This window comes from Thalia democratica, chromosome 3 (assembly GCF_965202585.1).
Source record: "Thalia democratica chromosome 3, ktThaDemo2.hap1.1, whole genome shotgun sequence".
In the NCBI taxonomy this organism is placed as follows: Eukaryota; Metazoa; Chordata; class Thaliacea; order Salpida; family Salpidae; genus Thalia; species Thalia democratica.
In genome coordinates, this window is record NC_139167.1 from 3,372,707 (window position 1) to 3,391,001 (window position 18,295).

At 30.0% G+C, this 18,295-nt stretch overlaps 1 protein-coding gene across 1 annotated transcript in view; it reads right to left on the reverse strand.

The window, feature by feature from the left end:
• The window catches only part of LOC145831588 (uncharacterized), a 30,298-nt gene extending 12,618 nt beyond the window's left edge, over positions 1–17,680 (reverse strand). The window contains exons 1-5 of the mRNA XM_082938889.1: positions 17,444–17,680; positions 10,720–10,830; positions 1,479–1,591; positions 774–863; positions 215–292 (exon numbers count right to left, since the gene is read on the reverse strand). Coding sequence (XP_082795015.1) covers positions 215–292; positions 774–863; positions 1,479–1,591; positions 10,720–10,830; positions 17,444–17,636 — 585 coding nt within the window. The 5' untranslated portion in view covers positions 17,637–17,680. The remainder of the gene's footprint in view (positions 1–214; positions 293–773; positions 864–1,478; positions 1,592–10,719; positions 10,831–17,443) is intronic.
• Positions 17,681–18,295: the final 615 nt, after the last annotated feature.

Sequence of the window (18,295 nt, forward strand, 5' to 3'; positions counted from 1 at the left end):
TTAAATAACTACTGAAACTAATAATCAATGTATTCAATACTTTATTTCGTTAAATAAGAAAAAATACTGCTAAGACGTATAATCTTTTCTGATATATTCCCTTATTTAATAATTAACTTTTTGAGTTTTTCAAATATTGCAAGACATTTTAATTTAATAGTAACTAAAACTAACTATTAACAAAAAATAATCAAATATTTTTAATTAAATTTACCTCCAGTTTGCTCATATTTTCGAGAGCTTTCAAATCTTCGTAAGTGAAAACTTTCTTCAGTTCACTGTGGCTTGAGAACTGAAAATAAAATAAAACTATTATAAAAAAAAGTCTCTATTTAAATAATTAAGCAAAATAATTACAAAAACTTAGAAATGGACGACTTAAAGTTGAGGCTTTATTCAGGTTTGTGAAAATAATTAAAAATATATATTAGAAACTTAATTTTTCAACTAGTTAAAATTACTAGATATTTACTTAACTTACTCTGAGCATTTCTACAACCTCATCAAAAACATACATTTTAATATTATTTTTAAAAAACTAAAACTAATGCCCAGAATCCAGAGATTTATGCAATTTTGACAAAAAAACATAAATTTATAAAAAAAAACATCAACTTATATATATTATTTATTAATAATTAACAACTAATGCACAAAACCTGGAATTTTCGCAATCTTGTCAAAAAAAATAATTAAAAACTTACAAATAATGCCCAGAATCCTGGTATTTTTGCAATTTTGTCAAAAAATTATAAATTTATAAAAAAACTAACTACTAATGCCCAAAATCCTGGTATTTTTGCAATTTTGTCATTTCTTTTTTGGTAAGCAGGCTGCTTTTTTGCATTCCACTTTCTGTTGACCTGAAAAATAAAATAATTTAAATATTAACTTTTTAAACAAACTCCATCACTACTTAGATATAAGCGCTCTTCAACGGAATTTTTTAAAAATACATTTCTTCTGGAAAATTAACCTAATTAATTAAATTAATATAAGTTTTGGAAATTCTAACACATAATACCTAAGCTATAAACCTTTAACAATTAAAACTTCAACAAAACTTATACTACTTTGTTCCATATGCCGCATAACTTTTAACATTTCCTGGTTAGCTTGGTTATTCAAAAAATCAGTTTATTATTAATTAATTTTACAAACTTGCAAAATTTCCTGATTCGCTTGATTGTTTAGTATTTATCAAATTATTCAAAACCTGCAGTTTATATTACATTTACTATTAATAAATTATTTTTTTTACCTGTAGTATTTCCTGATTAGCTTGGTTGTTCAGTATTTACATTTGTTATTTATCAAATTATTACCTGCAGTTTATATATTAATCAATCTATTATTAATTTTACAAACTTGCAGTATTTCCTGATTAGCTTGATTGTTCAGTATTTACATTTGTTATTTATCAAGTTATTCATTACCAACAGTTTATATTTTAATACATTTAATATTAAATATGTTACCTGCAGTATTTCCTGATTAGCTTGATTGTTCAGTACATCAATTTCGTCCTGATCTTGCTGGATTGCGATCAAATGTTCACTGTAAGGTCCCTGCATCTCTTCCTCTTGAGTTGCTGTATAGGGGATTTTATCATTACAAACATGTTGAAAACAATAGATTTTAATATTGCATTATTTATTAAACTAATTAAAAAAATAAAAATTCATAATTTTCTACTTATTTTGACTCTTAAAACTTTTATTTTTAAATTAATCTAAACATACTATATGAGTGTGTAAAACATAACATTTTAATTCATTTTAACTTATGCTTCTACAGTACTTATTACTAGCTACTTTAGTAATTTATCAAATATTTATTAATTTTTGTATTAATTTCACACGCTAAATTTTAACATACAGTCTTTATTTGCTTCAATTACTTCATCAACTTGTTACTAGAACTATAACAAATTTGTACAACAATAGTATTAGTTTAAAGGAAAATACTGAGTTAAAATATGTTAGATATTCAATATGAATAACAATAAACTAATACAATAATTATATAAAAAATACTACAATAACAGCAACTGTTAGTAGATACACAGAAACTGTTCAATAATAGATACTTTCAATCTGAACTGTGAACTTATCAACTACTATCATTTATAAGTAATACAAAAACTTATATCTTTAGAAAATTCTAAATAAATAACTATATAATACATAAAGATGTCAAATACAAAATTATATGTTAAAAACTAGAATAAATAGTAGCTACTGTTAATATATACATAAAACTCTTTAATAATAGATAATTTCAATCTGAACATTAAACTTATCAACTATTTTGATTCATAAGTAGTATAAAAAACTTAAGAAACTGTTGTTTTAAATTAAAAAACTATACAACACATACAGTTGTCTTGGTTTGCTTCAGAAATTTCTTTTTCAGTTTTGTTATTTTCTTCACAAGGGCTTTCTATTGATGCTACACAACAGAACAAAAAAAAAAAAAGATTTAATTAACACTTGATATAAAACGTAATAAACTTAAATAACAACTAACAATTTAAATTTTTATTTGAGCGTTTATTATCCTTACAATTTTAAAATTTTACAAATAAATAATCTAAAAATAATCACTATTCAGATTAGCTAAATATTTAACAATAAATAAGTATCTATTATACTTATTTTTTAAGCTGGCAGTATGATATATAACTTTATAATTTATTTTTTACTAGGTGAATAATTAAATTGACTAACTAAAACCTTTAGCCAAACGTTTCCGCATTTTATCTCTACAACTGTCACAAACTATTAACTGATTGGAATTTTCTGTACAATGATCATTTTCACCATAATTAAATTTGGAATTTTCACCATATTGTACATTTAAGTCACAATTTTCAGGTAAATTGTCATTCATACCCTCAAAAAGACCAAAAGGTAAATTTTCACTGAAAATTTGTTCATTATTTCCAACTCTGACCGCTTTTTCAACTGGTGTCCCCTCAGATTGTGGGTCAAATGCTCTTTCAAACCCGTAACCTGAATTTTTTTCAGTAAATATCATGCCACTTCCAAACGGGTCAGATGCATCACCAAAATCAATCGTTGCTTTTTTGTCTAATGGGCCAGCACTTGGTTGATTTAATCCCTGATCAAAGGGTCTTTTAAACACATGGAGTGACTCATTTGCATTTTCATTTGTACAAATATGACTGGTACTTTCTCCTTGGTATATTTCATCATGTTGCATATAGCTCATACTTTGCCTGCTATCACCACCTGCCAGATCACCTAATCCATCCTGTTGTTCTACAACGTATTTTTTAGCTATCTCGATTGTTTTCTTTGAGTATTTCTTTCGAGAAGAACTGAGGTGTTGAGAAGAATGGTTTTGTTCTTCAATATTCACCGAATTGTTATTTTCATGGGTGACTAATGAATTGTTATTCTCAGGCGCTGAAGAGTTGTTGCCGGTTGTTCTTCTAAATTTTCTCAGTGGCTTCTTAGGTTTTATCATTTGATAAAAATTTTGCATAACTTCTTCCTTAGACAAATCATCGTCTCCATCGTATTCTTCAGAATTGAACACACCAGATGACAAAATTAACAAGTGATCTGAAGATTCACATTTATCAGACGAATCGGACGAATTGACCTCATTTTCATCGTTTGAAGGTAAATGCGCGGATTCGGGGTAATTTCTCAATAAGCTCGCACAATCGCGACAGACCTCATTTTCATCATTTGAAGGTGAATGCGCGGACTCGGAGTAATTTCTCAATAAGCTCGCACAATCGCAACAGACCTCATTTTCATCGTTTGAAGGTGAATGCGCGGATTCGGAGTAATTTCTCAATAAGCTCGCACAATCGCAACAGACCTCATTTTCATCGTTTGAAGGTAAATGCGCGGATTCGGAGTAATTTCTCAATAAGCTCGCACAATCGCGACAGACCTCATTTTCATCATTTGAAGGTGAATGCGCGGACTCGGAGTAATTTCTCAATAAGCTCGCACAATCGCGACAGACCTCATTTTCATCATTTGAAGGTGAATGCGCGGATTCGGAGTAATTTCTCAATAAGCTCGCACAATCGCAACAGACCTCATTTTCATCGTTTGAAGGTAAATGCGCGGATTCGGAGTAATTTCTCAATAAGCTCGCACAATCGCGACAGACCTCATTTTCATCGTTTGAAGGTGAATGCGCGGATTCGGAGTAATTTCTCAATAAGCTCGCACAATCGCGACAGACCTCATTTTCATCGTTTGAAGGTAAATGCGCGGATTCGGGGTAATTTCTCAATAAGCTCGCACAATCGCGACAGACCTCATTTTCATCATTTGAAGGTGAATGCGCGGACTCGGAGTAATTTCTCAATAAGCTCGCACAATCGCGACAGACCTCATTTTCATCATTTGAAGGTGAATGCGCGGATTCGGAGTAATTTCTCAATAAGCTCGCACAATCGCAACAGACCTCATTTTCATCGTTTGAAGGTAAATGCGCGGACTCGGAGTAATTTCTCAATAAGCTCGCACAATCGCGACAGACCTCATTTTCATCATTTGAAGGTGAATGCGCGGACTCGGAGTAATTTCTCAATAAGCTCGCACAATCGCAACAGACCTCATTTTCATCGTTTGAAGGTAAATGCGCGGATTCGGAGTAATTTCTCAATAAGCTCGCACAATCGCGACAGACCTCATTTTCATCATTTGAAGGTGAATGCGCGGACTCGGAGTAATTTCTCAATAAGCTCGCACAATCGCAACAGACCTCATTTTCATCGTTTGAAGGTAAATGCGCGGACTCGGAGTAATTTCTCAATAAGCTCGCACAATCGCGACAGACCTCATTTTCATCATTTGAAGGTGAATGCGCGGATTCGGAGTAATTTCTCAATAAGCGCGCACAATCGGGACAGATTTCGTTTTCATCGTTTGAAGGTAAATGCGCGGATTCGGAGTAATTTCTCAACAAGCCTGCACAATCGGGACAGATTTCGTTTTCGTCGTTTGAAGGTAAATGCGCGGATTCGGAGTAATTTCTCAACAGGCTCGCACAATCGGGACAGATTTCGTTTTCATCGTTTGAAGGTAAATGCGCGGATTCAGAGTAATTTCTCAATAAGCGCGCACAATCGGGACAGATTTTGTTTTCATCGTTTGAAGGTAAATGCGCGGATTCGGAGTAATTTCTCAATAAGCGCGCACAATCGGGACAGATTTCATTTTCATCGTTTGAAGGTAAATGCGCAGATTCGGAGTAATTTCTCAATAAGCTCGCACAATCAGGACAGAGCTCATTTTCATAGAACATCGCGTCATCTTCACTCAGTTGTGAGTTATTACCTGATTGATTATTCATGTCATCATCTATTAAACCAGACGGTTCATCCGCTACATCAGTTTCATCAGAAGATACATCCCAATCAATTGAATCAATTTTAACTTCATGTTCATTTAATTCATAGGTAGCAGAGTTGTCGGACTCGTACATTTTTTCATTGTCCGAGTCCATCCTGTTAATTTGCACGTCTTCGTCACTAGAAAGTGTAACGTTGTTTGGATTATTTCTTCTTTGATCATTTGATGACGTACCACCTTGATGTCGTGCTGTGTTTCTATTCCTACTTTGTTCTGTACTTTGTCCAGCAGACCCACTTGGTCCACTATTTTGACCGGCAGTACTCGCAAGTCTGTTTTGTTGAGCAGATCTGTTCATATTCGAAGGTCTCTCTCCTTCTAACTCATTCTGACCTGCAACTCTTCTTTGATTTATTGTTCTAACGTTTGATGCACTACTTTGACCTACTGGTGTGTTTCTATTACGCCTACCTTGTCTGGCAGGTCCTCTTTGTACTGCAGGTCGACTTAGATGTGAAGAACCTGCAATTCTGTTACTTCTATTTGGTCTCTCTCTATTCGGAGCATCATCATCCGATATCACAATCTTTGGGGCTGGGGCACAATTATTACAGAAGCATTCCTCGGAAGATGATGAATTGGAAGATGATGAATCGGAAGATGACGAATCACCTACAACAATAACTGCATCGTTTTGACCAGCAACATTTTGTACAGGTTCTGGTGCTTGGTCACCATCCACAACGACAATTTCATCGTTTCGACCAACAACATTTCCTCCATGATGTTGTGCTTGGTCACCATCATCTACAACGACTACTTCATCGTTTCGACCATCAACATTTCCTACAGGATCTTGTGCTTGGTCACCATCATCTACAACGACGACTTCATCGTTTTGACCAGCAACGTTTCCTATATGATCTTGTGCTTGGTCACCATCATCGTTTACAACGACGACTTCATCGTTCTGACCAGCATCATTTTGTAAATGATCTTGTGCTTGGTCATCGTCATCCACAACGACAATTTCATCGTTTCGACCAGCAACATTTCCTACATGATCTTGTGGTTGGTCATCATCATCTACAACGACGACTTCATCGTTTTGACCAACAACATTTCTATTCACAGCAACGCCCACTGGTGCATTTACTTCAGCATCAGATTCTTGGTCGCACCTGCGATCATTATCAGGATTAGATGCTTGGTCATCAAAACCATCAGGCGGGGTTACAGCTTCGTTTTCTTGATTATCAGAATCTTGATAAAAAGTTCCTTGATCAACAACGTTCTCTTGTGCAACACTGCTTTCAGGAAATGCTTGATCACCTTGTAAGGCAGGACCAACATTTTGAAAAAGACCTCTTTGCTCCATACATTGTACAACACCATCAAAAACTTCTTGAGTAAATTGTTGTACAATTACTTGGTTAACAACATTTTCTCCTTGGCCAGCTTGATAAACATGCCTTTGTGGAGTTTCTCGCGCATTTTCTCCACGACCAGTCGGTTGATCTCCTTCAAATGTCAGGGTTCCAGGGGTGTACCCGGTTATTACAACATCATCATCATCTTCATTGTGATCAGGTGAACTGAACGGAGCCTGACTAGGGGGTTCCCCTGCATTAGAGACAGCATTTTGATCTGGTGAAGTAAACTGAGCCTGACTAGGGGGTTCCCCTGCATTAGAGACAGCATTGTGATCAACTTGATCAACACGAGGTAAGCTAGAAGTCTCTGGGACTTCTTCATCGTCACTAACTGATTCATTGTCAGGATTGTCTGGTTCATCAGCTTGATCTCGTAAAACTTCAGATTCCTGATATCTAGCAACTCCATTTCCATTTGGATTGTTTTCACCTGAGAAACATTCACCAACACGATTTCCAGGGATGTACCCGGTTATTACAACATCATCATCATCATGATCTGGTGAAGTAAACTGAGCTCGATTAGGGGCTTCCCCTTCATTAGAAACAGGCGCATTGTGACCAACATGAGGAGAATTGGAAGTCTCTCTAACTTCTTCGTCGTCACTAGTTGGCTCATTGTTAACAGAGAATTGTCGAAAACTTGAAGAATTCATAGAAATAGATGAATCATTGCTTTCAAGTCTATTTCTATTTTCATTCAAATTGGGGCTAAGGTCTTTTGTTTGTGTTGCAACATCATTGGAATTAGATGACTGATGAGTTATGACACCTACTCTATTATCAGAATCAATAAGCCCTTCACTTGAAGCGAGATTAAGCTGTGCAGTTTCATTGGAACTAGGTGAACTTTCAAGTCTGTTCCTACCTTCAACAACTTCAACTAAACTACCTTCTGTTTGTGTTCCAACATCAATAGTATGATTTCCACCATCAGTGATGATTTCATCTGAAGCAGGTTCTGCTGCATGAATTCCAACAGAGTCGGAACCTTCGTCCTCAGCAACAAACATTACGCAAGAGTTTGAATCTCCACCATCACTTGTTTCTTCAGAACCACCATCAGACCTCGCTTCAACATCACACAATTCATCAGATTCAACCTCATCTTCTTTGGAACCTGTGCGATCGCTGATACCTCCCCCGTCCTCAATATCATCCCAATCGCTAAATTCAGGTTCAACTTTCGGCTGAACGCGCCTTCTGTTGTAACTCGGGTACCTTGGATCGCGACCAGCGGTGTTCACAGGGGTATCTACACCAGTGGTACTATTATCTACATTATGCTTATTTATGTCATGCTGAGAACTAGGATACCTCGGATCATACAAAGAATTGTATATTTTGTTACGCACGGGTTGCCTGGTTACCGCACGGTTGGTTGCAGGTTGCGGTGGAGTGACCTGGTTGCTTGTAGGTGGAGCGACAACGTTGCCAGCTTCTTGATCAGATCCTGAGGTCTCAGCTTCATCATCGGAAAGAAGACTGACGGTCATCATTGGAAATTCTCCTTGGTTTGTTGAAGAACCCCCCTTCTTATTTCTAGTGGGAGCTACTTAATTGAATTACAAAATACATAATTAATAAATTTTATATAATAAGTATATACAATAAAAAATAATAACCATATTTTTATAGTAATTATTTATAATTATGTATAGATACTTATTACTCTTTCAACACTTCACATAAAGCATAAGAAAATGATACTAAATATTATGATAACAAATATAATATTAGTTTTTTTTTTAATATATTTTTACCAAAAAATTTTTAAATTTACAAGTTGAATTTTTTTTATTGCATGAAGATTAGACTGTGAAAGTTTGAAGAAGATTGCTTAAAAAATGTAGGAGGAAATAGATTTTAAACAAAATAGTCTTTTTTTGCTGTTTTACTTTTCCCTTCCCATAGGTAATCTGTTATGCGGCCCGACTTTGACTGGTCATATCTCAAAAATAACTCAAAATTTTTAAAACCATAAAAAGCATCTTAAAGCTGAGAAACAGTTTTATAAAATAAGATCAACTTGTAAAAAACATGACTTACCCCCCCCTATGGCCTTAATGCTTACTAAACTAAAATTAACGCCATGAGGTGTCCATGTTTTTGTTTTAATGTTATGGAGTTTTATCGAAGCTATCGGGCACTTATAACAAATTTAAAAGTAACTTTTGAGATATATGATGTTTAGGTTGGTGAGCACAATAGGCTACTTAATCAGCAAACCAAAATACAAAAAAAAAGATCTTTTCTCATTTATGTTTTACCAATATTAAGTCTTCACGGAAAGATTATAACTTATATTTCTTTATTTGTAGAACTTTTTAATCTTTTATTTTATTTCTTTTTTTTTAATCGTAACACATAGAATTTTTTTAATTTTTTAAGGAAATACTTCCAAAAATTTGAGGTCTAATAAAGAATAAAATGAAAAACTTTTGTAAATTTTTCAATATCTAACAATATTGAGAATAAAATCTGCAGTCCATACTTTTGTATCAGAATATTTTTTGAACAGTAACTATGTCTTAAAAACTAATCAACTTATTTTTTCATATAAACCAATTTATACTTCATACTTTAATCCCTGACATAAGAGCAAAAGTCATACTTTGTAAAAAACAGTTACTTAACCCATAAATTGTAGCTTTTGAATAAATTCAGAGATGCATTGTTGAAATAGAAGAAACTATATAAAAATTAAACCCATAGTTCCCGAATAACTAAACAATATGAACTAATATTAAGTACTGATTTAGCAGCAGCCATTATGCAACGTATTATATTCATATATAACGAAAAAAACATTATCTAAAAATGTAAGGCTACTTGATTAAAATATTAATGAGAAAGGAAATAATTTTAATAACTTTTTTAATTGTTATTGATACATACGTTTTATACCACTGACTTTATTATAAAAGTTAACAAAACTTTTGTCTGAGAAAAATACTATACACAGTTTCAGATTTCATACTAGGGTTGATGTTATATTTGTTTAAAAATTGAACTCCCCATGGTTTTAAATAACTTAATGAAACCTAACAACAATCATTTACGATATACAAAGAGTATTATTAAACACAGTATTATTTGATACAGAGATCGGCAAACTGCAGCCCACAAAAGATAACACCTACGCTATAGAGCATGCAAACTTAACTAAAAAAAGAAAAAAAATTACACGCCAGATACTCCAAGGCTTGAAGTGAAGAGCAAAAAAAAGGTCTGAGGTAGAATTTATGGGTAACTTGAAACTTAGGCTAGATATTTTGGGTTTATTATAAGCAGGGTTGCCACTGGTTTTTGAGAAATTTCTTCTAGGTTTTTTAAAGTTTATGGGTCCATTTTTAGTTTTAAGTTAAGTTTGAGATTAAAAATTGTGTAAAGTAGTACAATAGCTTTTAAGAGAAACTGTAAAGCTACTTTAAATATCGTTTTCAATTAAAAAATTTGATGGTGACAAAATTGTTTTATCTATAGGATAAATTTTTCGTGTCAAAACAAAATTTTACTACTTAACATGTAAAGATTGTTTAAATTTCAAGGTTTTTTAGTGACTAGAAAATTCCAGGTTTTTAAGTGATTTTTTTGTAAATTTCTCAAATTCCAGGTTTTTCCACAGTTCTCTGAGAGAGTAAAAACTGAAGCACAACTGTGGCAAGCAAATACTTTAATTTATGAAACTTGGCCTGCAACAACCAAATGCCCCCGTACAAGGGCATAAACTTTTAACAATCACTTGTGTTGTCATTCAATCTTGATTGTGTCTACAGGTTAAACAACAAAGTCTTACAACAACAAACAATCATTGTACAACTGACTTAAATTTTTCATAACTCGAATACTTACTTGTATTGAAACAAACATAAAAACTAACAACTGTTGTACATAACTGGTTCATAACTTAAACATTTCAAACAAAAATAAAAACTAACAATCCTCATCTTCGTCAATTTCGTTTTCTTCATCTTCCGAGTTTTCTTCTTGCCCGTTCTCCTCATCTTCAGAAGATCCGAGAATGTCTTCGTCAAGCTCTTCATCGTCCACTGTAAATAAATAGACATTTTTTTTTATTTACCACATACAAAATTTCCACATATAAAAAACAAACAGAAAACTTTTTTTTTGTTCTAAAACTTTAATTTTTTGATTTTTTAAATTTTGTTTCACAGAATTCTAAATATTGCAAGGAACATTTCCTGAAAATTTTAGGTAGTTTTCTCAAAATAGCATAGGAGGAGATAGATTTTTAGTGATTTCTAGTTATTTGCCGTTTTAGTTTGCGCTTCCCATAAGTATCCTATTGTTGCCTACAACTTTGACCGGCTATATCTCATAAGATATTTTGAAATTTTTAAATCTATAAAAAGCATCCTGTAGCTTAGTAAAAACTATATAAAACAAGATCAAAATGTGAAAAAAGTGTTTCCCCCTCCCCTATGCCCTTAATAAGATGTCTTCAATCCAAGTCATCTTTGTTTACAATAAAATTAATCAAAATAAAATATTGCTGGATTCGAATATCTTTATCTATATTGTGGAAAACTCTAAAATTTGTTTTTTAATAATTTTATCATTCTCCACAGTTACTAGAATATCTACTAAACAAACAATTTGGTATTAAATAGTTAATATTCTTTAACTACTAGTATTCTTAAATTTATAAAGGATTAGAGGAAGTAGTGTTTTAATTATAAAATTCAATTCATTTGAATAGGGTACTTTACTTTTTTTTGATAATCAGTATTCAACTTGATTTACTTATTGGTTTGTATTAATAACACTAATTAACTATTTTGTATAACACATACAGGTACATTTTGGGACTTTATGCTGTAGTAGGAGGTTTTGAAATTTTTTTGTACCCCTTTTAAGTTTAAAGGTCACAAAAATGTTTTAGTTGGGTTGGCTAACCTCTAAAGCTTGCCGCCAAGACCTTTTTGAAAAACAAGCCTGGTATTAACTGTATGGGAAAAAATGCAACCTATGAGCGCTTAGCTTTAAATTGTTTTACATGTGGCAATCACCACGAAAACACCAAGTTTGAAAGTTTGAGACAGTTTGAAGAAATTTGTGGAATTCAGATTTTTCTAATTTTTACTGTTTTTTGTAAAATTCTGCATTTTATTTTAAATAAGTGCATCCATAAAATTTTCTTTTTGCTTTGTGTCAAATCAAAATTTTACTACTTAACATGTAGACGTTGTTTAAAATTCTAGGTTTTTCCAGAAATCCAGGCCAATTTGGTTTTTTGTCAACCCTGTATAAGAAACCACTTAGCATTTTTTCTGAAAACAACCACTAGGTAAATTGTGTGCGACCTTAAAATTTAACATTCAATTTTTTAGCTGCAATTTTTTTTATGTACAAATTATCACAAAAACACAGTATTTGTGTTTTGAAATAACTTTAATAAAGTTAAGGTCATATGGGGGGAGGTAAGCCATGTTTTTTACACGTTTATCTTATCTTATATAGCTTTATCTAAGCTTAAAGTTGCTTTTTATCGTTTTAAAAAATCATTTTATTTTTTGAGATATGTCCAGTCAAAGTAGGGCCGCATAATAGGTTCTCTATTGGAAGGGAAAACTAAAACAGCAAAAAAAAACTATTTTATTTAAAATATATCTCCTCCTACATTTTTTGCGCAATCTTCTTTATTCTTATACAGTCTAATCTTAATACATTAAGAAATAAAAAAATGTTACTTTGGACTAAATAAAATTTTCAGTAATTTTTTTTTAGAAAAAAAATGATTTTTTTTTTTTTTACATTAGATTTTTATTTTTTTAAATTAATAAAATTGATAAGTAACATTTTTTTTTTCTTTAAGTATAAGGAACATTTCCTGAAAATTTGAAGAAACTGCTTAGAAACGAAGGAGGAGATAGATTTTTAGTGATTTTTAAACTTTCTGAGAAAATTAACCTCAAATATTTGCGGTCCATACGTTTGTATAGGAAACATTTTACAAAAAATAAAATATGTCAAAAGTAAAACAGTATTTTCGAATTCTATAAAAACTGGCTTGTAGTTTGTACTTGAAGCTTTCAAATAAAAGCCGAAGCTAATTTTTGTAAAAAAAAAGTGTTTTACCCCCCTCCCCACCCCCTATGGCCTTAAATGGAGGCATTTTATTAGTAACAGGGTTGCCACTGGTTTTTCAAAATTTTTTCCAGGTTTTTAAAAGTTCACATTTTTGGGTCTATTTTTAGTTTAAAGTTAAGTTTAAGGTAACAAAATGTGTTAAATAGTATAAATACATTGAAAAAATACTGTAAAGCTACTTTAAATTTGTTTTTTAATAAATAAAAATTTGATGATGATAAAAAGGGTATCTTTTTGTGATGATGGCTACATGTACAAAAATTTACATCTAAATAGTAAAGTTTGAATTTCTAAGTTCCCATACAATTTACACAAGGGTTGTATTCAGAAAAATTTAAGTGTGGTAAAAGGTAAGAAGCTAATACTTTTTAAGTTGTTTTTTATGTAATTCCCCAAAAATTATTAATGTGCTACTCAAATATTTTATTTTTGAGGGTCAGCAGATGCACCCTAATATGTATCCAACTTTATGTTATTTAAAAGTTAAATTCCATTGAGGGTATGCAATAACAAAAAATATTTTCCATATTTGAGTAGTTTTTTATGAAATTCAAGCTTTAATTATTAAGTCCATAGGGGGGTGTAAATTTTTTTTTAATTACTTAAGTATTTATACAAAAGCTTTAAGTACAAATTACAAGCCAGTTTTTATAGAATTCAAAAATATCATTTAACTTTTGAGATATATTATTTTTTGTAAAAAGTTTTCAATACAAACGTATGAACCACAAATTTTTGGGGTCAGTTTTCTCAGAAATTTAAAAATCAACTAAAAATCTATCTTCTCCTTCATTTTTCAAGCAATCTTCTTCAAATTTTTAGTAAATGTTCTTTACTTTATAAGAAAAAAATGTTACTCATGAATTTTAATAACTTCAAAAAATAATAAAAAATTGACAAAAATAAAAAATAATAAATAAGTGTAAATACCAACTTAAGGTATGTTTACTTGAAAATTTTTGGAGTCCAAGTAATATTTTTTTATTTTTGTATAAAGATTAGACTGTGAAAGTTTAAAGAAGATTGCTTGAATAATGTAGGAGGATATAAATTTTAAACATTCTTTTTTTGCTGTTTTAGTTTTCCCTTCCCATGGAGAACCTATTATGCGGCCTGACTTTGACCAGTCATAACTCAAAAACTTATTTGAATTTTTTCTAAACTGTATAAAATTAACATTAAGCTTGGTATAAACTCTATTAAATAAGATAAACTTGTAAAAAATATGGCCTACCCCCCTATGGCTTTAAAATATAAATTAAAACTGATAATAAAAATAAAATATATTTATACTTTCAACTACAAAAATTTAATTAGCATCAATCTGCCAAAAGAATGAACTTTCAATAAAGTAAAAGTTGACTAAAACTTTTTAAAAGAACAGTCAGTAAACTTTAAATTTAAAAAACAAAAACACTTTTTTTTTTGCTTGTACAACATATTCTTTCAATTATGTTTAAAGTTTGAAAGGACAATATAGATTTTTTACTAACTTTTTTGGTGAAATTTTGTCACTTTTTTTAATGTATATTTTGCATTGTATTCATCTACTTTAATTAATATACAAAATTTTATAATCGGTGAGAAGATAAAAACAAACTGTTTTCAGGGTTGCCACTTTATAAAATAACTTTAGTGTTTTTAATATTTTAAATAATTGTATAAAATAACTGTTTTGTTTAATATCTTTTGTTAAAATCTAAACTTAATAATTATTCATACAAAAATTATTTAAAAATACAAGTTATTTTTTTTGACCAACTTTTTTACACCCAGGTGAAATGCCCAAATGCTAAAAATCAAAACTAAATAAATAAAATGAATAAAAATTAAGTCTTAAGCCATGATTATGAACAAGAAAATGAATGATATTATGACATGTCAACAAGTAAAAATGGATTGAAACAAGACCGATTGTTTTATTTTAAACTTGTATAAAAGCAAAGCAGCAAAAAAATATTTGGTATTTACCTAGCATGATGTCACACCAATATCAAGCTGAAATTACATAATGTTTGATGCCTTTTTTAACCATAATTTTGGGCTAAAAATACTATGTTTTTCTAATTAATTGATATAACATTTTGAAATTTTTATCTGTAGTCCATCTTTAATTCTAGCTTTTAAATAACTAGAAATTTTTGTCAGTTTGTATTTCAATTTGTAGTTTGGCAAAAAAAATATATAAAATATACAAACACAATCTTTAACTGTAAAGTTATAATCTAGATTACTTTTCAAATAAGTAAATATGTGTTAAATTAGTAAATAATTTATATAGTGTGATTAAAACAATTTATCGTTTTAGACTTATTATCATTATACATTACCCAATAACACATTGAATTTCAAGCTAAATTTATGGATGAAAAAGACATCAAGTATTATATAATTTCAGTTTGATATTGGTGCAGCATCATGCTAGGTAATTACCATAAATTCTAATTTAAGAGAGCTTTTTATAGTTTATATAAAACAATCTGAGTGGTAATAATACTTATTCTGAAGACAACTTATAAATTGATTATATTTTGATTTTGTTAAAAAGGTTTATAGATTGTTTTACAGAATGTTTTTATTCATTAGTGCAACTGTTATGTGCTGATAAAAATTATAAAACACTTTTGTTTAAAAAAAATATTTAAAAATAAAACTTTTGTTATATATTTTACTACTGTCTTATTGGAATATGAAAAACCTATTTATAAAAATATTTTTGGTATGCTTCAAGTCTTAATATGAAAAAATAAATGTATATAGATAATGTGTGATGTGTATGTAATCATAGGGGTAGGGAGTACTTGGATGATGTATGCTGGACTTATAAGTACATATGATTTCATTGTGTTTTTGCTTCAAGAAGAATCAAAAAAAAAAAATTTCAAAAAAAAGTTGACCGTCCAAAAAAACAATTTCAGCCCCAAAAATCACATACTTTTTGATTTTTTTACATAAACAGTAATAAAATAACTTTACATGTCCTAGACTTATAATTTATGTCTTAAATGAAAGCTTATACTTTTTGACATGTATTTAAGGACAGATTAACTGCTTTTGATGTATTATGACGTCATAATCTCCCTAAATGTGCAAAATTTGTCTCTAAAATGTAGAAGAGTACAACAAATTTTTGGTCATATTGTAATATTCATTCTAGTAATTATGATTTGAATATGTTTTAGCTTAGTTAAAACGAATGTAAAAAAAAATTATAATTTTACAAAAAAAAATGCTGCCCAAAAAACTGATTTCAACCCTAAAAATCACATTTTTTTGATTTTTTGACTTAAACAGTAATAAAATTACTTATACATGTCCTAGACTTATATTTTATATCCTAAATGAAGGCTTATAATTATAAGCATATTAATGACATTTCAACTCCCTATGTTGTATTATGACGTCATTACAGGGTTGCCACTTGTTTTTTCAAAAATTTTTCCAGGTTTTCCAAATTTCTTCCAGGTTTTTAAAAGTAAACATTTTTGGGTCTATTTTTAGTTTTAAGTTAATTTCTATTTAAGAAACTGTGTTAAATAGTACAAAAACATTTAAAAGATGCTGTAAAGTTAATTTAAATGTGTTTTAAAAAAAATTGTTGATGATGACAAAAAATTTTTATTTATATGATAGATTTTTGTATCAAATTGAAATTTTAGTACTGAAAATGTTAAAAATATTAAAAATTACAGATTTTTTAAGTTTTTTGATCAAAATTCCAGGTTTTTCCAGATTATTTTTGCCTAAATTGTCGAATTCCAGGTTTTTCAATGTTTTTCCAGGTTTCCAGGTAAAGTGGCAACCCTGTCATTATTACACTAAATATGCAAATTTTGTCTGTAAAATTTTACTTTATTTTCCTATATAAAAAGCAAATCCTTCTGCTGTTTTACTTTTAGGTTTTTGATTTACAATATATAACGTACACATTATTGGGTCAATTTTTAGTTTTAATATAATTTCTATTTCAGAAACTGTGTTAAATAGTATAAAAATATTGAAAAAATAGTGTTAAGTCACTTTAAATGTGTCTTATAATTAAAAAAAGTTTTTGATGATGACAAAAATTTATATGATAGATTTTTTGTGTCAAATCAATATTTTACTACTGAAAATGTTAAAATTATCAAAAATTCCAGGTTTTCCAGGTTACTTTGATCAAAATTCCAGGTTTTTCCAGGTTTTTTTCAAAATTTCTCAAGTTCCAGGTTTTTTCAGGTTATTTTAGCCTAAATTGTCAAATTCCAGATTTTTCCAGGTTTCCAGGTAAAGTGGCAACCCTGAATGGACTACATAGACATTTCTTAACAATGTAGTACCACTTATTAAGATTTATTGATTTTTTTTTAATGTGATTAACATATTTTTGAGTTCAAAAAATTAACAAATATCAATAAAACAAATTAATTTCAATATTTCAGTTTAATTTGCAGTCAAAATTAACATCCACTTAAGTGTAACTAAAAATATAATATAATATAGATTTTTTCTGAAATTATATGCAAAATACTCCTCATTTTCAATTGAAAAATAATTAGGATAAAGACTTACACTGATTGTTGTCCTGGAATTCTGTTTCACTTAAGTCCTCTTCCTTTTCACTGAGGTCTTTTTGGTTGTCTTCATCTAATTTTTGCACTTTCTTGGGCACCACATCCTGGTCATCCTCTGCTTTTCGGACCAGGGCCTTGGTTTTGGTGATGTCCGTCTCCATAATGTCACTCTTTGCAACTGGCGAGGACATTTGAAAATGCTTGTTATTGGCTAAATTTGACAATTGGGCTTGATTTTAGCTCTAAAATTTTGAACATTTTCAAAAACAAAGCCTGCAGTGGAATATGAAATTTGGAGTGCTAAACTGACCGTTTCATTTTATGCTTAGAACAGGGTCGAAATTTAAAGTTCGACCAAAGCTGCAAGCTAAAACTAAGTACAATAAAACTTGCTCAATAAACTTGTTTAATTAAAACAAGTGCTAAAATAGATATTCTTAATAAATTTTAATAAAATACTAACGAGTTATAAATAAAAAACTTGCCTTACAAATTCCTTAAAAATTAACTTTTGATATAAAATTTAAATAAAAAGCTAAACAAATTTAAACTTCTCAGTAAATTTTTAGATAAATTAGATTTTTATAAAATAACTAAAGAAAAACAAAAAAAAGACTTCAATTGTTTGTTGAAGTTTATGTAAAAATTTCTAAAAATCAATGTGAAACATTTTTGCATAAAAATGTTAATTAAATAACAAGTTTTTTAAACAAATTATTTGTATAGAAAATAAAAAACTTACTTTAACTTAAATATTTTTAACTTTACTTCTTTTGAAACGGTAACGTTTGTAAATGATTAAATTTAACTAAATATATAGAAGATATACTCTATCACTCTCTATGCAAAT